At 47.3% G+C, this 22,206-nt stretch overlaps 1 protein-coding gene across 50 annotated transcripts in view; it reads right to left on the minus strand.

Annotated features, from left to right (window-relative positions):
- Positions 1-22,206, minus strand: part of LOC135108431 (microtubule-actin cross-linking factor 1-like) — a 262,996-nt gene that overhangs the window by 67,624 nt on the left and 173,166 nt on the right. For all 50 annotated transcript variants that reach the window (XR_010272264.1, XR_010272265.1, XM_064019426.1 and 47 more), the window contains 4 exons: positions 10,390-22,069; positions 9,166-9,312; positions 8,410-8,988; positions 7,840-8,273 (listed from right to left, as the gene is read on the minus strand). Coding sequence is in view for 48 of the 50 variants with exons in the window: in XM_064019426.1 (XP_063875496.1) it covers positions 7,840-8,273; positions 8,410-8,988; positions 9,166-9,312; positions 10,390-22,069 (12,840 nt within the window). In the remaining 2 variants the exon portion in view is untranslated. The remainder of the gene's footprint in view (positions 1-7,839; positions 8,274-8,409; positions 8,989-9,165; positions 9,313-10,389; positions 22,070-22,206) is intronic.

Genomic DNA, 22,206 nt, shown 5'->3' on the forward strand with positions numbered 1-22,206 from the left:
CTTTTGTTAATCTCTCAACGTATTGTGTCACGGTTATGGAGGACTGACTGACCCTGCCCTACACCACCCAGTTATCTTTTCCTTATGCATACACAAGCACCAGCCAGCTTTTGTTTGTACATCGATACCTGCGTCCTTTAAAACCGAGTCTAGTGTGTATGTGTTCTCTGGGATAGAAATAGACTGCAGGGTATGTGTCCGAGGGTGCACGAGGATTTACGCCGCCTGTAAACACGACCTTTTGTTGGTAAATGGTGAAAACTTTAAGAACAAACTGGGACTTTTAAAGCTGACCTGCGTTTACATTTAGACGAACGGATTTTTCTTTTTTTTCTTTATGGCCATTCAATATCTGAAGTTGTCCTCAATACCCTCTCTCTCTCTCTCTCTCTGGATACCTTTCCCTTTGTTGAACTTCGGCTCAGCAACACAAGGCATAACATTTTAAGTATATGTTATTATTACCCACCCCAGCCAAGGCCACAGTGTCATGGCGTGCGGGGACGAAACGAGGAGCAAGACCTACTAAACAAATGGTGGGAAGTATGCACAGTTCACCCACTTAAACTCAAGCAAAAATTATAACACTGATAATTACACTTAGAATTCTCACAATTACACGCATAAACAAGAAAAAAAAAACACGTATCAGAGTATTTTTTTTAACTGGCGTAACCTCGTTTTATCTCACTCTTCATCAACGAGGCTAATTTCTCTTTCTTGCCTGCCTCCCCCAATGGTTATTTGTGCCCTGGTCCTTCTCCCGCACCGTGTCCAGTTTCCCCCTAGGGCCGCTGCTGGGTGGTACGTGAGTGAGAGTACAATCAAGCAGGAGGTCGGAGGCGGAGTCCTTCATGGGGCCTTTCACAAGACGACCCACATGTCAAGCGATGCCTCGACGGATATTGTTATTACGTGAGTGTAATCTCCTTCCTCATTATGGGTCGGTGGATAATGACAGTGGCGGTGATGGAGGGGCAGGAAGAGGAGCAGGAAGATGATGCAGGGGGTGAGCGAGGAGGAAGAGAAAGATGAAGGAAAGACAGAAAAGAGGATGAGGACAATAGAGAGAAATGCAAAGAATGAAAAGCAAACAACGACAGACCTGTTGTTCCTGTAACGAGGCTGTCTGCGGGAGGGGGAGGGGAAGGGAGAGGAGGAAGAAGAAAAAAAACTACGAGGAGGAGGAGGAGGAGGAGAAGGGGGGAGGGAAAGGAGACACACACATAATAAGCAGTATACAGTATAAACTCAGAACAAGGATATCTTGATGGTGTTACCAGGGGTCACGAGGCGCCAATGTGCACCCACATACGAGTTTAAGCGTCACATTAAAGTTATGCTGAAGCCACAACACACTAGGGGGTCTTGTCCAGAGCAGACAAATTCACAACGCGGCGATACTAAATGTCATCAGGAGGGCGCAGAGGTCATGGCTTTAGGGAGGACCAGAGTACTTATTTTGATCTTGGGGGAGGCAACCCGTCGGCCGTCACCCCCTCACATCCAAACGAGTGACGAGCGGTGGTCCTTGCACAGCTATAAGACTGGCCGCGTCGTGGTCTATAAATCCTTGTGTGACGGATAGCTGTGTGGCGTGGTGTGCTGTGCTGTGCTCGGCGGCTGCTGTGTTGCAGTCAAAACATGTGCTGTGATGATAATTTCCATTGACATGCACCACCATTACTTGCACTGCACCACCAACGCTTCGTGTGTGTGTGTGTGTGTGTGTGTGTGTGTGTGTGTGTGTGTGTGTGTGTGTGTGTGTGTGTGTGTGTGTGTGTGTGTGTGTACATCGACCGCCTCTCCATGAATAATGCAGGGCCTGTATTTTGAAACGTTTAGGATTCCCAAGAAACCATTTTAATGAGTTTTATTCTTATCGATGGCGTAAAGTCTTGTTACACAATCATCGCCATCATGAAAACGCTCTTTACAATTCTAATAACTCCCACTGATCTGTTAAAAATAGTGGAGATAAGGCAGGGCGACGTTTCTGAACAAGGACCCTGGTTGCATTAAGAGGCGAGCACACAATGAGCGGTGCTGGGACGCGCTTACCTGTCTTTGCGTTATCTGCCATGGCTGTGATGCTTATCGGGAAAGTACAGTGTGTTCACGTGGCGGGGCGATATGCTTATCACACTACTCGTCCGCCCACCCTCTCTTCTTTCTTCCTGCTGTAGGTAATGACTCGCCCCACCCACCTCCCTCACGCCTCCTCACGCACCATGGCAATGTCTTATCGCTAAGAGGAACCGTAAGTGTATCGCTCAGCTGGAGGGTTACGGGCTGGCAGGTTTCAAGGCACAGCACTATCACAGCACCGTCTTCAGCTCTCCTCTCCTCTCTAATAAATACTCGTTTCTAAAATATTTTCCTCTACATGCACGTTGGTATTTTTTCGAGCACCTCAGAATAATAATATATTCTTCGATAGTCGCGCTTAATATTTGTGCAGGTAATTTTTTTTTCTTAGTTGTGAAATTATTAGTCAAGATATACTATGCAGTTCTTATGCAGCACTCAAGGTCGGCGGTGAAAGTAACATGGAAACGCAGTGACTGGTGACCTTCCTGGACGCGACATAGCACGGTACTCTTCCCCCGCTGGTAGCACCACCTCGAGTGTGCCCGGAACTGTTGGTGCCTTGGCCCGCCACAACCTTTGTTTTAGGACAGGAAGGATCTTCATGTATGGACCTGTGGAAACACTTGCGTGCCAAATGATGCCACCGCCGTGAATGTTAAGGGCAGGGACCAGGGCCAACCAGTGCCAAGTTGTGTGGGCAGTGCAGCATCATACAGTTGGAGCGTCACGTGCCTTCTGCTGCAGCTTGGCACTCTGTCCTCCTTTCTGGCACTTAATCAACCGAGGCAGCGGTCCCGACAACAGCAACAACAATCTCTTTTAGCTAAGCATTATACAACTCCCGCCTGCGTACCTGCCTGGGAACTTTTTTTTTCATCACAGCCCAAGTGTTCCAGACAGGCCGGGTGGAGTTGCCGCGGGGTGGACGCACTGCACAACAAAAATGTCACCTGATCTCCGGTTCCCAGGAGAGTAATTGCTAGGGTGACAAACCATCACCAGTGTGCCAGCCAGCCACTCACTGATGCTCCTTACCGGCCTACAAAAACACCTCCTTTAAGGTGACATTTGGCTGCAGTGTCTCAGGCTGCCTCCCAGCTGGCACTGTCTTACTCCAACACAATCACTTTAAGATCCCGTGAAGCACAGTCAGGTAGGATTAACTACCTCATCACAACTCACATGACAAATCACAACACAACCTCGCTCAGTTTTTTTAGTAATTTTTTGTTTGGTTTTAATTTCAGAAGAGACCGGCGTTTTCAATCACAACAAACGATCGGCGGTATTACGTGGAGATCGAAACGTTACACTTCGAAACAAAAAAAAAAAAAATTCAATCTAACGCACTAAGCACGAGTGTTCCTCATCGTTAAAACACTCAAGAACTGTGGAGCAATTTCACTTTCGAATGCCACGCCACAAATATCGAGAGAGGATGGATATCTAGCAGGGTAGGCTGGGCAGGCAGGGACGGCAACCACTACGTCTTTGTACCGCAGCGCACCACACCCAGCCACACCGGGGGTTGCGGCAACACTGGCTGGCTGGCGGATGGTGCCTGGTGCTGATGGAGAGACCAGACCAGCAGATGCCAACGGTGCGAGATGCCGCCACGCTGCTCTACTCGCCACTACCTGCTACACCTCTACGACCCCAGGTGTGCTTTGGCTCTCGTCCACTATATAGCACACTTGTCACCACTATCTGCCAGTCAAGCTCCGGCAGTTAGCTTCATCGCCTTGCAATATGGACAGGAGAGGGCGAGGCATCGGGCAACTCGTTTAGGGTATCTTTAAGGCGAACTTACGCATACACCACGCCCACGTACACTGAAATTCTACTTGTCTCGCCTTGAACCCACACACCTCGCTGAGTCAAGGTCACGGACAGTCTACATTTTCGAGTGGAATAGAGAGCAGACACCAACAGAGCAAAAATCAATAACCAGGCAGGACGTGCGAATGGAGGAGGTGACGGAGAGGACGAAGGGAAGGAGGGACGAGAGGGCGTGGAGTGAAGATGAGAAGGAGCAGATGAGTGAGACAAAACACCACGTAAAAGCGCTTCCGCCTTAGGTAGAAACACGTGGGCAGGACGCGGCCCACACTGGCTGCCTACAAACAGCCGCGCCCACCTAACCATGGCGTTCTGTTCCCTCACAGCCAGACACACTGACGCCGCCACTCACTCGCTGGGAGCTCCAGTGTCATGCTGATACATTCATGCTTCCATTATGCTCAAGGTGAGTTACCGTCACGAGTTTGACATGTCCATCAGCAAAAACTAGTCAGCTTAGCCCGGATCAGGATCGAGCTTATTACCTGCTAGTCTTAATACAGAGCGTAAACAAATACAAGAACACCACCATCACTCTCACTATTTTTTTTTTCCCCGCAGAGAAGTACAAAGTGTGTCACGTTGAGGTGATAACAGGTGGGTATTAGGCGTTGCTGAGAGGGCGCTAATACATCTCTGTGGCGGCTTTAGAACACCTGGAGGGAGAACACCTGGAGGGAAGCCTGATAAAGAGGTGCAGCGAGGTATAAAGATGATTGATTGGCGAGTCTGTGGTGTCGTGAAGAGCCATCAACACGTGACTTGGTGATTTGTAACACACACACACACACACACACACACACACACACACACACACACACACACACACACACACACGAGGTAAAAGTATAGGGAGACGACACTCCTTTTTTTGAGTTTAAGATATACGTAAAATTTTTGGTACAATTTTCTGTTGAGCTAAGGTTGGATGAAGTGTTATATATACAGTCCTGATGGAAGCAGAAGTATTTACCTAGTATCCATAGCTACTCTGTCTTTTTCTCTCTCATTTAAGGTTGACAATAAGCATCTTTTTACTATGCAAAAGGAAAATCTCTCTCTCTCTCTCTCTCTCTCTCTCTCTCTCTCTCTCTCTCTCTCTCTCTCTCTCTCTCTCTCTCTCTCTCTCTCTCTCTCTCTCTCTCTCTCTCAAAACTGGTCAGCACTCCCAACACAATGCACCACCAGCACCACTCATCACCGCACACAAAGCTACTCCCTGCAAACGTAAGGTCGTCAGCTTCCCTACAAAAGGCGCGTCACTCAGCCGGCACAAAGCTACCTCCTCACCACCATGACCAGTACTGCGCCTTCGTCAACACTTCCCATCCACCGCGACTATCGACATGTTGTGACACTGCATCCTCGCCGCCACACCCTTGCCTCGCCTCACTACCCCCACGTAATCACTATTACTAAAAGCTCTATCGTCACAACAATATTTAATCTAATGAGTTTTGTAAGCCAGTCAATAAAACCTAAGGATAGAAAGAGATAAGGCACGGCACAGCGACACAGATAAGCGGCGTAAACATATATGAACTGTTTGAGTGATAACTAGGATTGGCAATTAGCTAAGTAAATAAAAGCGCAACCCTCTGAGCTGTTTACTAAATCACCTACACCGCCATCTTGTATTGAGGAAAACTTAAGAGTAAGAAGGTTACAATGCGAGCCGCTAAGACTAAGAGAAAGTGGTAGAGTGACCTCATAAAGCCGCCGGGAACACGACAATTGTTTTCCTTGCGTGGTCAAGGCCGCAGCTTCCCGTAGCTTGCCCTTTCCCATTACGTGCCTCTCCACCGAAGCGTGGAGGCAGCCAGGGGCCACCGCGGCCACTCAGGCGCGCTCACCACTATGAATCAATCCAGGCTTCCAGCGTTTTATAGCAGTCATGCCACACGCCTTCACTTCTTCAGCCTTCATGATTCTGTTCAGATCTCTCCAAAGTTTTATCTCTCCAAAGTTTTTCCCTCTTCTCGTCGGATTCCAGATTTTCTGTATCTACTCGCGAGTTTCAATGGCTGGCCAGACAAACGCCGGCCAGCTTTGTTTTTTGTCATAATGAAAGGCATCTAATTTTCGACTGCCTGTTCTGTATCGTCGCTATACAAATGCTGGGCAGGACAGTCCAAGGCTGGGGTGAGGCAGATTAGCCTTCATAGCCTTGACAGACAAGCGAGAACATCACGCCCTCGTCTTTGACAAAAGGCAACAAGACGCTCCACAAGTTCGCCCGGAAGATCAAATCGGCCACTAAAGAACTATTTCTTATATTTATTTACCCCATGTATTAATTTGCGAATCTTTATTATCTGTATATTGATTTACTGTAACACAAGCACGCACGCACGCATGCACATACACACACACACACACACAGTACACACACTTTTAATTTTTTCAGTCTGGATGTCAAGGGTATTTCTTCAGCCGTTCAACACTCACAACACACGTTTTTGGTGTGTGAAGCTGATGGGGCGATATTTACACCATTCACTGACTTCCCTTTACAGCTGACATGTTTGACGCATCCCAAGGCTCGCCCATGTCTTTCTATCAGGCGTACTACAATACAGTATGACCAACGTACAATACATACTCATCCACGGAAACTGGAACCATGACACTGCCTGCCTCGCATCATCTCGTCACACAGACACAGTAACTAAGTCGGCGGATCTCTCATGACTTTAATCAGCATGAAGGTCTCAAGAAACGGTAAAGGCGAGAATCTGTTCCTAGGGGTGTGTGGGAGAGGAATTGTGTGAAATATTTTTATTTTTATTTTCATGATATATTCAACTACACTTAACGGAACGCTGTGCTTCATCTGTTTCATCATTCACATTGAACAATCTGTGTGATAAGCAACCACAGTTTTCCCAGCGTATGGTGAACGGCCCACACTCCTGTCATGTCTTCCATAATGCGGTAACCTCTACACATGTATCGCCATTCCTTGTAGGGCATCAAGAACGAAGCAATGACTTTCCAGTATAGCACAGCCTGGGTTTTGGCGAGTCATGAAGCGCGGAGCAGAGTGATCCATGCTACAATCTGTTTCGTATTCACGTGTAGCCAAGGTCGAGCAAACAAAAAGCCCAACTCGAAGACAACAACAACCCCGTCTATTGGTCCCCTGAGGCGTGGCTTTTTAGACAAACATCCCCATCAAGCAGGAAGTGGTTGGAGTCCCTCATCCATTATATTACATTTTTCGTTTTTTTCGAATGCTAATAATGACCACCCCTCTATGTCAGCTTTATTATTCCAGTGAAGGACACGCCACGTAAGTATTGCCGGCAAAAACTAAGATTATAATCGTTTCAAGGCTTGGCGGAGTCTCTCTCTCTCTCTCTCTCTCTCTCTCTCTCTCTCTCTCTCTCTCTCTCTCTCTCGTTCACACACATATGACCATAAGTAAATAATTTTGAACATTTCCACAGTGAACCATTCTATGCGCTCGCACACACCAGCTGCGAAAAGTACACTTGAGCAGTGCGGCTCTTGACCCGAGGCTTATCTTCAGTTTTTAGAATACTGCAACAACCTTTCCTTCGTCCTCTTAAATCCTCTACTTCCCTTGAACACTTACTCACTGGCTGGATACTCAGGACCTATTCTGAAGCACTTCTGCCCACACCTCGATTACTTTCAAAAGGCTCTATTGAAATTGTATGGGTGTGTAAGAGTGTTCTTTTTTTTTTTATAGTTCTAGTAACAGATTAACAAGACTTCTACATTATTAACAGGAGAAACACACTTATGAATCCTGCTAATCATCTCTGTGGCCTTTGAAAATAGTGGTGGTGAGAGAGCAAAGCGTTTCTAAATCAAGTCAACAGTGGCACGCTCTCTAAAAAAGGAACAAAACACTTAGAAAGAAAAATATTTTTGGGTACTCACTTGAGCTGGAGGTCGATGTTGTTGAGCCAGTTCATGAGAGAGTCAAGACCCTCCTGCACTCCCTGGCACTGCACGAGGGCGGTGTCCAGCTCTTGGCAGCGATGGCCCAGACGGTCAGCCAGCTCAGCATACCTCTCGGTCAGTTCCTCAGGAGGCTGCTCGATGGCTGCCTGCTCCTGGGGTGTCAGTTCTCCCTCCAGGGCACGCAGCAGGGACGTTGCAGTGGCTCGGCAATTATCGAAGAGGCGAGATTGAGCCACCACATCATTATTAATGACCTTGGCTTTGTCCAGTTGGTCTTGTACGATCTTAGGCTCAGCACCAACAGGCTCTTGCAGTATGCGTGTTATCTTTACCTCAGTGTCCTTAAGCCAACGAGATGCTTTCTCTATGGCCTCTGTGTAGTCTCGCTGCTTGTTTCCAACGCTAGTAGCCTGCAGGAACGAAAAAAAAAAAAAAATTACATTTTTAAAGTTCAAAGGAAACCCCTAAAATAAAACACAATACATATTGTTATCATACACCACAGGTCATAACAGTAATGACATCTGGCCACTGAGCTTTACACACCTTGTCAACCAGCTTGTTGGCCCGGGCGAGGAGCCCCTTGAACTCAGCTGAGACTTCGTCGGCAGCATCGCGCACCATGGAGTCTGGATCAGCCTGGAGCAGAGGGTAGCGTTCAGGCAAGGTGGTGCGGAAGTTGTTGACGGTGCGTAGGTAGAGGCTGGATTCATCAAGGAACTTCTGGGTTGCCATGGTGATAAATCGCAGGTCAGCCTGATGAGCAATGACATCACCCAAGAAGTCCCGGCAGCCCTGCTCGTGGTTCTTGATCTTGTTGAGGTCCGAACAAAGCCTTTCCTTCTCCACCAAGGTTTTGTTGGCTTGTTTCAGCCATGTCTCGAAAAGAGCGATTTCCTTCTCATATTTAGAGAATTCTTCCATGGCAGTGGTGAGTCGGCGGTGGGTGGTGTCGGCCTGGACGACGCAGTGGTCGTAGCGCTGCTTGAGTGAGGTGGCGGCGTGGTCCAAGGACGTCAGCTCCTCACGGGACAGCACGTCACCGCCTTGGTTCACCACTTGCCGCACGCCGTCAAGGCAGGTGCCGAGCGGGCGGAACATCTCATCAAGTTCATCCTTAATTGCCTGTAATTAGACGACATGATCTAAATTGCATATCTCAAGATGGTGGTACACTCTAATGTTAAATATGTTAAAGCAGTTTTATTTATTACTGTCACAGATATATACACAATTTCATGTTAGCGATGTATAACGGCAGTACAGGAAGCTATTGTGAGTCTCCAGGAATATAAAGTTTACCTTCACAGTGTTAATCTGATTGCGAAGACCGTTGGGATTTTCACTGACAGGCTCTTGCTCGGCCAGGCGCCTCTCGATTTCACTGACCTTGTCCACCATTTCGACGATGGTGGCATCGCACTGCCGGTACTTTTCGAACATGGCTTGCTGCAAGAAACATCACCACAACACGTTACAGGTTTGTCCGTGACGCAGCGGCTCCCGACGCCCTGTCACCATGACAGTGTTCGGGTCACCACCATTGAGGCAATGACTCCGACACTCAAATGGTGAAGGGGAGACGAGTGACAGCTACTGCGCCCACATTAAATATCACACAAGACTTGGACTTCGTGCTTTAACAACATTGACAATGCACGGCAAAATTATTTAAAACATTGGATGCAACATTACCAACGTACAAAAAACAAAATACGTAATCAAAAAAGTAGAAAGTAAAAGAGACTTGTTAGTAAAGCTTTCATGGTAGAAGGTGTTGGTGTCTACTGGTGTGGGTGGATTGGAGGACATGGGAGAGGTAGGGAAGGATAGAGGTATGGGGGTGGTGTGGGGCAAGGTCAGGTCACAGGGTCACACAAGCCATGGAGGGCAGGCAGTCGCGTAAGCCCACGGTCCATGACAATCAGCCAAAAAGTCGTAATGCACAGGAAAAAAATGTTCGGCTGCAGGCACAAGGTAACATCCACAACGCCAAGGAAAAAATATCTAGAATATATGATAAAAAGGAAAAAAACAAAAAAGTAACAAAAACACAAGTTACACAAAAAAATAGGGAACCTTACAAGCTACGCCTTAAAGCTACATGACAAGCCAAATATCAGCCACAACTCATCAATGAATAGAGATGTACACCTGGAAAAAATAACAAAAAATTACAAATGTACATCCGATTAGTGAACCTTTCCCAAGGTTTAGTTGCCAAAGCCAAATATTACCGTGTGAGTTAGTACCTCTTAGAGCAAAAATGTAGTACCTCAGGCACTCAAAAGGTGAGTTATTCTGCCAACATTCATACACATACCATAAGGAGGAAGCTATAAGCCATCTATTGCCTGTATGTAGTAGTAGTAATTACTGGTGCAGGCATTCCAACAAAAGTATAGCAGTAGCAAGTAGTACATTATACAGTGTGTTGAGTACTACTTATAATACACAGAGAGAGTTAGCTGTGGTAGCCTTTGAGTGCAGTGTCATTCCCAAAGCGCAGTTACTGGTGCATCTTACCCGCGCTTGCGCGGTGAGTAGGTAACCTAGGCGGCGTGCCTCCGGCAGTGGATAGCGGGTGCCCTGCGCCGTGTCCACCACGGCACCACCTTGCTCGTCCAACACCCCGCTCCGTATTGCATCACACATGGTCTGAATGGTGCCTTGGGCTGGACACTTCACCATAGTTGTGGTGGTGTCAATCAGCCCACACGCTATGGCCTCCTTCAATGTCACGTGCTCCTTCACGTGAGGGTTTAGCAGGTGGCCACTGTCAGTGTCATAAAGGTTATAGTCGAGGGCTTCCAACAGTGCCAAGCCCCGACGTGGGGTGACGATCAGGCCGGCATCCATGGCAGCAGCAATGGTCAGCATTTGGTTTGAGGCCATGTTGCACACCTTGCCCTTCTCGTTCTCCAGAGCTCCCACCTGACAGGCCTCTGCTGGCTGCAGCAACTGGCGGTACCGGGTGTTCTTGATCAACACCGTCTGGGGATCAATGAGGCCGAGGCGACACGTCTCATTTATGGTCATAATTTCTTTAGAATTGGGATCAGTATACATTCCAGTTTCAGTGTTGAGATGACCCTTATCAATTGCCTCATCGAAGGACAGAGGCTCCCTAAGGAATACAATTGTGCCTTGATCAAAAATGATGCACAATGTTTTCAAGGTTCCACTCTGTGGGTCGTAAAGTGCTCGCTTCTTCAAGTCAACAAGACCCTCTTGTATGGCTCTCTTCAAGGTCTTGTATCGGCCAGTGTTGGGATCTTTAATGACCGCAGAGTCTGGGTCAATGAGCTCAAAGCGAAGTGCTTCCTCCAGAGTGTACTGGATGCTTGTTTCTGGATCAGTGTATGATCCTTTCTCAAAATCAATGGAACCTTGCTTGACAGCCTGCATGAAACTGATGGGTTTGCCAACTGTCACAATGAGGCCCTTTTCAAATGCTATATTAATAGTATAAACCTTCTTAGTCTGAGGATGAATAACAACACCTTTGGCAACATCAATATCTTTGTCTTCTATAGCAGATCTAATACTCTTCATGGAATTATCACTTGGGTTTTTGAGAGCAGACGTGTTGCCGTCAATCAGGCTGTGTGTAATGGCTTCCTGCAAGTCCATCTTGTCCCCAATGCTTGGCTCTGTGAAGCGGCCTGTGTCAGGTGAGTACAGACAGTACTGCAGGGCTTCTTCCACAGTCAGTGGTCTCTTGGATGGAAGAATAAGGGACTGCTTGGCTGCTTCTTCAAGAGAGATTTCTTCTGAAGTGCCTGGCATAATGTACTTTCCTTTGATATCATCAATCAATCCTTCTTTTACAGCAGCATTGAGTTTCATGAATTTTGGCTTATCAGCAGCCCTAATGATGGAAATACTTGGGTCTACAATGTTTTGCTTGCAAGCATCGGCCAAAGTCAGCCTGCGGCCAGTGTTAGGCTGGATCATGCGACCTGTTTTGGAATCACAGAAGCCCATGGTCACTGCGGCATGCAGATCCTGTGGCTTGTCTATGTCAAGGATCATACCATGTTCCAAGGCATCCATCAAAGTCAGAGTGCAGCCGGATTTTGGATCAATGAATTTGCCCAGTCGGCGATCAATGATACCTTCCCTGCAGGTCTGCACGAGGGAAAGACAAGAGGAGGTGGTGTGGTCCAGGTAACAGGGAAGGCTTGGGTTGATAACCAACCGTCTCATGGCTTCGTGGAGCGTTATCTTTCGGCCTGTGTTGACATCTGTGATGAGGCCTTGCTCGTCATCAACAAGGCCTTGATGGAGGGCACGCTGAAGGGACATGGCTACTCGACTGTCCACAATCAGCATTAGTTCATATGCTTCTAACAATGTATGCCAGGTTCCACTTTGATGGTTCTTCACAAGTGCAGTTTCTCCATCAATTATATTTGCTTCTATAGCTTCTCTGAGGTTCACTTTCTTGAGACGTCCCGACAGTGTGTCCTTAACGTGTGTTGAATCAGGGTCAATCATTTGAACAGACAGAGCCTCTGAGAGAGTTATCCAGCTGCCTGTGGCAGGATTCAAAAACCTTCCACTCTCCTCACAATACAACTCCTTCATAATGACTACCCTGAGAGCCATTGGCATCTGTGCATCTAGAAGATAATCCTGCTCAAAAGCATCTTTGAAATTCACTCTCTTGATTCTACCAAACTTCATTACCCCTGCATTTATGTCAATCAGTTCCCTGGAGACAGCCTGCTTAAAGCTCATGAGCTGTTCAGTGTCAGGATCACGAGCAAGCGTGGTCTTGGTGTTGACGAGGCCACTACGAATTGCTCGACTTACCGTCATGTGATCCTGAGAGTTGGGGGCAGTGATACGGCCTGTGCTGGGATTATACAGTCCCTTAGTCACTGTCTGGTACAAGGTAAACTTAGTGCGACCTTCAATTATCATGCCCTTTGCTAATGCCTCAGTCAGTTCAACATCAGCTCCAGTTACAGGATCCCTAAATGTGCCAGAGTCTGGATCAAGTATGCCAACTCTGATAGCCTCCTCTAGAGAAAGTGGCTCTCCTGTGCGTGGATCCTTCACGGACATGCTTGATGGATCAATGATGTTTTGTTCAATAGCTTCCTTAATGGTTATACGGTCATCATTCACAGTGATGAGGCCAGTCTCAGGATCATAAAGTCCATCCTCCAACACCTGCTGCAGAGACAGTGAGCCAATAGAAGTGATAATGTGGCCTCTCCTCACTGCTTCATCCAGACTCATTTCACTTGGCTGCAGCAGTTGGCCTGCTTCCCCATCCAGGATTGTCTTGTCAAGAGCATCACTCACAGTATACAATTCCTCATTCACCTTAACTCGGCATGTACTTCCGTCAATAAGCTTGCAAGATATTGACGAATTCAAAGTCAGCTCCGTTCCCTCACATGGATCATAAAACAGACCACTCTGGGGCTCATACATATCACTCACCACTGCTTCTGTGAGAGGAACAGGTTTTCTTTTGGTGACAATAAGTTCCTGTTGCACAGCTGTGTCAAAAGTGATAAAATTGTTCTTTTTTGTGTGCTTCAGTTTCCCATTCTGAGCAACAATCAGATCAGTGTCTAAAGCTTCATCTAGAGTCACATACTTGTTGGCTTTTGTATCCAAGCAGAGAGTGATGAAAGGATCCACAATGCCTCTCTTCACTGCCTCATCAACTTCTAACTTTTGTTTCATCAGGGTGTCTGTGATCTTGCCTGTCTTGGGGTCATACATGCCCTTCTTCACTACAGCTACAAGGGACATGGGCTTCCTCTTTGGTACTAAAATTCCTTTCATAAGTGCAGTTGTAAATTCCACTTCACAACCAGTTTCAGGATCAGTGAATGTAGCAGAATCTACATCAATGAGCCCAGTTTCCACTGCCTCTTTGAGGGACACGGTGTCTTCACTCCTGGGGTCTATAATCTGGATGGAGGTGGGGTCAATCAGACCGCTCTGGATAGCCTGTCCTAGGACCATGCTCTCTCCAGTGGTGGGGTTTGTGAGCATCCCAGTCTCTGGCTTTAGAATGCCACTACTAATGGCTTCACTGATAGTTAATGAAGTAGTATCTGGCTTTTCTTGTTCTTTCTTATGCTCTTTTTTGTCATCTGCTTTCACCAGATCCTTCTTGACTGCCTCGAAAAATGGTACAGCACTTCCTGTTTGTGGGTCCTTTATTTCACCTGTAGTGGGATCTACAATGCCTTCTTTGATAGCTTCTGTCAAGGTTATTTCTTTTCCACTTGTTGAGTCAGTAACCACTGTGTGATCTGGGCTTAGTGAGCATTTCTCCAGTGCCTCTTTAAAGGTTATGGACTTCTTTGTTTCTGGGTCAATGAATTTGCCTCCTTTTGGATCAAACTCTCCCTTCTCAGTCATTATTGCTGGATCTAAGGACCTGACAACCTCTGTAATTATGGTGATCTCCTCTACAATCCATATTTCTGTTCTAGTGCGTATTTCTATCACAGTGGTGAATGTGATGGAGCCTTCCACCACTGCACGTCGCAAAAGTTGCCTCGATCCATTGGACGGAACCACAACAATACACAGATCAACATCAATGTAACCTTCCTCCATGGCTCTTCTGAGGGTCATTTTCTGTCCTATTTTGATGACTGGGAAACATCTTTGGTCCTCTGGCCGTATTGATGGCCGGTTAAGCATATCTTCTGCTGTTCTGGCAGGCATGTATTCCTCCACTATCTCTGTAATCACTGTGGTGGTCCTACTGGGGGATGAAGTTTTCTTTGCTTTATCACAAGCACCTTTAATGACTTCCTTTACTGCCATTCCTGCAAGAACAGGAGCTCCAATGACAGCCAGAAGGCCCATCTTGACAGCATCCTTCACCTTAATTTTACTACCTGATTTGGGATCAATAAAGTCGCCAGCTTCAACATCAATGACACCTTTTTCGACGGCTTCCTTTGTGGTAAGGGCATCGCCCCTCTTGGTGTCATAGACCATGGCATCAGGGTCAATCACACCCTTTTCCACTGCTTCATCAAGGGTCAGGAGATTCCCTGAAGTAGGGTCTTTGAACTTGCCAGACTTCTCATGGTAAATAGTTGAAAAGGCCTCCATAATGTTGATCTTGCTAGTCACCTCCTTGGATGGTGTGGGGTCCATGGGCTGAACAAGACCTTGTTGGATGGCTTCAGCAATGGGCACTTCCTTTTTAGTCTTTGGATCCTTGTATGTGCCACTTGCAAAGTCAACTTGCCCCTGCTCTACTGCTTCCCGGAAAGTTGGTTTTTCTTTAATCACCTCTTCCTCTTCTATTTCAACAACAATGCCTTTCTTTTTAGCTTCCTCTATAGGTAGGATTTCTCCTGTGGTGGTGTTCTTCACCTCTGTTTGGCTCACCATCACATGTCCTGCCTTGACTTGGACAGTCTTTGTAATAATGGTTTCATAAGATGTAACCGTTTCAGTAATGATCATTCTTTCCTCCTTCTCATCACCAACAACAGTGGTCATGGGCTTAATCTGGAGCATGCCACTCTCAACAGCCTTCTCAACTGGAATTTCTTCTCCAGTACTGGGAACAGTGAAGGTGCATGAATCTGTGTTGATCAGTTTACACTCTAGAGCCTGGGTAACCTGCACACTGTCTGGCAAAATTGGACAAGGCAGGGCAAGAATGAAGTTATTTTCGATGGCATTTTTCAAGAGTTGACGGTCACTTGTTACTGGGTGGATTACTTCTTTCGTGTCAGCATCAACAAGTCCTCTCTCCAGGGCAACGGGAAATGTCATGCCAAGAGGAGGAAGCCAATCTACCCTTGCTACAGCTGTTGTCACAAACACATCTGAATCAATGGCCTCTAGTATAGACACAGGCCCACGTTTTGTGATGATCTGACCAGACTCTGAATCTATTAGTCCTCTCCTTATGGCTTCATCTAAGGTTATTACTTCATTTGAATCTGGATCCACAATCTGGGACACAGGATCAATCACATCACAAAGAACAGCCTCATGCAATGTTAATAAGTCACCTGTTTCAGGATGAATAAATCGCTGAGCAGTCTTGTCAAACAGACCCTGGGACACTGCCTCTGGTACACTAACACTCCTTCCAATAGGTACAAGAACACTTCCTGTTGAACTATCAAGGATGCCACTCTCAACAGCCTCATTGATGGTAAGAGGTTCCCCACAGGCAACATCAACAATGGCTCCACTATCACCATCGACTTTTTTCAGCCTTAAAGCTTCTTCCAGGGACAAAGGTTCCCCACCATGTCCACGAAGAGTGCTGAGATCCTCTAACAAGGAGGCAGTTTCCTCATCAACGACTCCCTTTGATGCGGCCTGCTTAGGCTTCATGGACTTCCTGCGCACTTTTTGCAGCACAACAGGCTTTCCTTCATGACTTGGGCTTGGCATAGACTTGGCACGTCCAATTGCAACACTGAATTTAGGTTCAGTTGTTACACGTTCTCTGGTCCTTTCCCCAAGAGACATTTTTCTCTCTGTTTGTGGTTCGTCTGGACTTTCCCCTGCGCTGGTAGGAGTGACTGATTTTTCTTCCACGGCTTGTGTTGGGGACCTGTCCTTTACCGGTGAAGCTCCAGGTCTTGACATAACATCCACTTCTGGTGATGGCTCAGCCTTTACTGGAGACACTTCTGGTGATGGTTCACCTTTCACTGGAGAGATGCTGGACCTTGACACATCGTCTCCTTCTGACAATGGCTCATCCTTTACTGGGGAGGCTTTTGGTGATGGCTCACCCTTTATTGATGGCTCATCCTTTACTGGAGAGACTCTTGGTGATGGCTCATCCTTCACTGGCGAGACTCTTGGTGATGGCTCACCCTTTATTGATGGTTCATCCTTTACTGGAGAGACTCTTGGTGATGGCTCACCCTTTATTGATGGTTCATCCTTTACTGGAGAGACTCTTGGTGATGGCTCACCCTTTACTGGGGAGGCTCTTGGTGATGGCTCCTCTTTGACTGGAGAGACGCTTGGTGATGGCTCACCCTTCACTGGAGAAGCTCTTGGTGATGGCTCCTCCTTTACTGGTGAGACTCCTGGTGATGGCTCCTTCACTGGAGAGACTCTTGGTGATGGCTCCTTCAATGGAGAGACACTTGGTGATGGCTCACCCTTCACTGGACACACACTTGGTGATGGCTCATCCTTTACTGGGGATACTCTTGGTGATGGCTCACCCTTCACTGGAGAAGCTCTCGGTGATGGCTCATCCTTTACTGGGGAGACTCTTGGCGATAGCTCCTCCTTTACTGGGGAGACTCTTGGTGATGGTTCATCCTTTACTGGAGAAGCTCTTGGTGATGGCTCACCCTTCACTGGAGAGGCTCTTGGTGATGGCTCCTCCTTTACTGGAGAAACTCTTGGTGATGGCTCACCCTTCACTGGAGAGGCTCTTGGTGATGGCTCACCCTTCACTGGAGAGGCTCTTGGTGATGGCTCCTCTTTGACTGGAGAGACTCTTGGTGATGGCTCACCCTTCACTGGAGAGGCTCTTGGTGATGGCTCCTCCTTTACTGGGGAGACTCTTGGTGATGGCTCATCCTTCACTAGAGAGGCTCTTGGTGATGGCTCACCCTTCACTGGAGAGACTCTTGGTGATGGCTCCTCTTTGACTGGAGAGACTCTTGGTGATGGCTCCTCTTTGACTGGAGAGACTCTTGGTGATGGCTCCTCTTTGACTGGAGAGACTCTTGGTGATGGCTCACCCTTCACTGGAGAAACTCTTGGTGATGGCTCACCCTTCACAGGAGAGATTCTTGGTGATGGCTCTTCCTTCACTGGGGAGCCTCTTGGTGATGGCTCTTCCTTCACTGGGGAGCCTCTTGGTGATGGCTCTTCCTTCACTGGGGAGCCTCTTGGTGATGGCTCTTCCTTCACTGGAGAGGTTCTTGGTGATGGCTCACTCTTTATTGATGGCTCCTCCTTTACTGGAGAGACTCTTGGTGATGGTTCACCCTTCACTGGAGAGGCTCTTGGTGATGGTTCATCCTTCACAGGGGAGACTCTTGGTGATGGCTCACTCTTCACTGGAGAGTGTCTTGGTTTTGCTGCATCTTCAACATCTGACACTGGTTCATCCTTTGCTGGAGAAATTCTGTCTTCAGATACTTCTTCCATTTCTGCATCAGACTTGACAGGGGATTTTTTTCTCTCTGGTGATGCCTCTTTGGACAGCTTCTCTGGGCTTGATGGGGACCTCTTGTCTTCAATACTTTTAACTGCAATGCCCTCAACTGCTTTCTTTGCTTCTGTTTTACTTTCATCTAAGGTAATAATTTTGAATTCTTTTTCCTCTTGTATTTTAAACTTTCCATCGGATATTTCTTGGACTTCCTGGATTTTCCCATGTGCAGAATCTCTTATTTCTTCTAATTCATCAGGAGATATCAGTCCCCGAGATATGGCCTCCTCGGGTGACATTTCCTCTCCAGTAACAGGGTCTTGTAGGATGACATCAGTCTCCACGACAGTAGTGGACTTGATGGTGGTGCGGGAAAGTCTCCCCACAACGGGAGCAGCAGACTCCTCTTCTGGAGGACTTTCAGAAATTATTTCTACACTCTCCTCAATGACTATCTCTGCACCTGTCTTGGGGTCAACCTTTCTTATTTTCTTGATCCCCTTCTTGACTGCTTGTGCTGCAGCCACTCCTGCAATCACAGGTGCACCAACCACTGCTGCCACTCCCAGGATGCCATACTTGGCAGCATCTGTCAGCGACAACTTGCGTCCAGTCTTATCTTTGTACTCGCCAGAATCTTTGTCAATAATCCCTTTCCTCATCGCCTCGCTTATGTTCAGATCACGGCCAGAGTAGGGATCCCTAACTTTGACTCCTGTGGGTTGGATCTTCCCCTCCTTCACTGCGGTGACAACATCCACAATTGAGCCATCTTCCATGTGTATGTTTCCTTCAGTAGGATGGAAAGTCATTCCTGGTTTGATCTCAACGTATGTGTCATCTACTGCTGGTTCATTTGTTTTGATCTCGGTGACACTGGTGGTCACTTCTCCCTCTCCATCAAACACTTGAACCTTGTCAGGCTGACCCTCCACACTAGTGATCTGGATGACACGTCCAGAAGGCTGCTCTGTTACTTCAGTTCGATCTTTTAGAATGACAAATTTTTTAGTAATTGCTTCTTTCATAGTGAGCCTCCTTTCAGTATTACTTTCATCAGGGTATTTGCCTGTGCAGTCTAAAACTCCCTTTTCGATAGCTCTCATGAGAGAGATTTTTCGCCCATTTTTTGGGTCAATGGCCTCAGCTGAGCACTGATCAATTATTCCTATCTTGACACACTCCTCAAAGCTGACCAGTCGGTCTGTACCTGGTATAGTAAACAAACCCATGACAGGATCATATAACTTTTCCTCTATGGCTTCCTTGAGATACCAGCCATCTGGTGGCAATTCAAGGGTCCTAGTTTTGATTGAGTAACTGTCAGTGAAGGCACTCGTGGAGCCTGTAAGGGATGCTCCTGATGAAGTCATGTCCAAATCATCCACAATACCCATGGCACTGTCAACAGAGTCAGCAGGTGACTTGAGAGTACTCTTTCCTTTCCTTGGAGGCCTTTCTGGGGACAAAACCTGATCCTTGATTAGGCCTTTATCTGGTGAGGTGGGCATAGATTCATCAGTTTTCAATGGAGATTCTGGTCCTATGCCACTAGATTTCATGGGAGAGTCTGGCCTTGAGCCAAATGACTTGACTGGAGAGGTTTCTCTAGACAGGGTGAATGGTGACATTTGTCTGGAGCTGGGAGACTTGGAAGGAGACTCTGGGAAAGACTTGACAGGTGAACTTTCCTTGGAGCCATTCTGTACCTCAAAGAGCATGTCTGGCCTGGTGCTGATGGGCTTTGTGTCCATCACTTCAGGTTCAGGTGATTCTTTCACAGGGGATGACTTGACCGACTTGGATGGTGAAGTTGGACGGCTTGCTTTTGTAGGTGAGCTTCTTCGGTCTGGTGCTTTAGGTGGGGATGACTGTCTCTTTTCTGGTGAGGTTCTTCCTTCAAGAGTCTCCTTTTCAGAACTTCCTCTCCTGGAGGGTCTCTCAGGAGATTTGGTGGGGGACATTTTGAGAGGCTGCTCCTTTTCTGGGGACATGCTTGTCCTTGCAGCCTTTATTGGGCTGTGAGGTTTGTCAGGAGAAAGATGTCTTTTTGTTTTTTCTCTGGTGGGTGACTCAGGTGAGGCAACCTGTTCTGTTGGGAGGGAGGTTGGCCACTCGGTTGTCAAAGTAACGAGTCCACGCTCAATGGCCTCATCCAGCGGCACAGTTGCTCCACTCTCAGGGTCCTGGAATGTTCCCTGGGCTTCATTGATGAGGCCTCTGTGCTGAGCCTCCTGCAGTGTAACCTTTGACTCTGTGGTGAGAACTCCTGTGCTCTTGACAGTCACATACCTTTTGATGGTCTTGGTAATAGTAGCAGTAGTTACAGTAACACTAAGTAGCCCTCGCAGAGTGGCAGCACCCTCTGGGGTAATTATCTTCTTCCTCACAGCATCCTCCAGGGCCACAGCATTGCCTGTTTTAGGATCCAATACTTGACCTGTGTTAGGGTCAAGGCGCCCACTGAGAACAGCTTCAACCACATTCATTTCTTTTCCATTAGAATCAACAAGCCCAATATTCATTTTCAGAGTTTCTAGGATTTGTGGTTGGATACGCTTAGCTTCAACTGCCTCTTCTAGGGTCATGGTGGTTCCTGTTCGTGGATCAGTAAACATGCCAGTCTGAGGATCAATAATTCCCTTGTGCAGTGCCATCTTAAAGCTAATGTAATCGCCAGATTCTGGATCCTTGATGCCATCAATATCAAATATAGTCTTGGTGGACACTGATGTAATAAGGCCTTTGTTGACAGCCTCCAGGAGGCTCATCACCTCGCCACTCTCTGTGTCACGATACTTTCCTTCTGGCAGCAGTACAGAGAACATGAAGGCCTCTGGCAGCGTGAGTAGTGTTTTACTAGCTGTGTCTTTAACTGATTTCAATTCTACATCAACAATGCCTTTCCCCACAGCTTCTAGGAGTGGGATGTAATCCCTTATCTGTGGGTCCTGGATTTCCCCTTTATTATCTAAAAGCTTCAGGTCACTGCAGTCCTTCAGTGTGAATGGGCGGCATATCAGCTGTTGTTGTACAGCTTCAGAAAACTTCAACTTTTTATCTGTCACATTATTTATGTAGCGTCCTGCTGTCACATCTAACACACCTTCTTGAATTGCTTCAGCTACTGTCAATTTACATCCTGTGTCTGAGTTCACAACTTCACGAATATGAGGGGCTAACAATCCTTTTTGTATTGCCTCATCTAAAGTATACTTGTTGCCAGAATTTCTGTCTACCGCTTGACCTGAATAATCATCTATGAAGCCCTGATTGACTGCTTCTGAGAGAGATATTCCACTTGTTGCTACTGGTGCTGGTTCTGCAGATATGAAGCCCTTGGCAAACGCTTGAGTCAGTGGAATCTTTTCTCCCGAAGCAGGAATGGTGAATTCTCCTGTGCGTACATTAACATGGCCCTCAACTATGGCATCGTAAAGAGTGAGTGAGGCGACCACTGGCACACAAAGCTGGGTGAAAAAGCTTACCTTTTCCAAGATGATGAACCCAAGCTTAGCCGCCTTCTCAGGTGAAAGCAGCTGGCCTGTGGTGGGGTCCTTGAAGGAGCCCTCCTCAGGACTGTACAGGCCCTTCTTGGTTGCCTGTAACAAGGTCAGCTCCTTGCCTGTGGCTGGGTCGATAATACCACATGGTGTCTCAAGGTGATGCAGCAGAGTGGGATTGAGGTAACCACGCTCAGCAGCCACAGAGAGAGGCATTTTCTCTCCTGTGGTGGGGTGAGTGAGAGTACCAGATGTAAGGTCCACCAGCTCCCCTACCATGGCCTCGTGCAGTGTTAGTGTTTCACCTGAGACAGGATGCACAATGTGAGCCTCTGCAGCCCCTGATGCAGCAATGGCAGGGGTTTGGCGTCGGGTAGAGGTGGTAGTGGTGACCTGAAGGGAGGAGCCCCCCAGAGTGGTTGTGGTGGTCACACTCCCATCCACAACACTACCTGTGTCCAAGAGCTGTGAGGCAGAGGTCCTACGCTGTGTGGGCAGCAGATCACTGGTGACTGTGACGTGGGCCTCAGATTTGGCTCGGAATTCATTAGCATCATCCCTGAAGGAAACACAAAAAACAATGAAATATTGAGATTAATTAAACCTTTATTAGGAATGCGAGTGAAAATATTCAAATGGAAAGCCTGATGTCTATAAAATACTGGCAAAAATATTGGTGATAATGCAGTGAGTGTT

This window comes from Scylla paramamosain, chromosome 17, assembly GCF_035594125.1.
Source record: "Scylla paramamosain isolate STU-SP2022 chromosome 17, ASM3559412v1, whole genome shotgun sequence".
Lineage (NCBI taxonomy): Eukaryota > Metazoa > Arthropoda > Malacostraca > Decapoda > Portunidae > Scylla > Scylla paramamosain.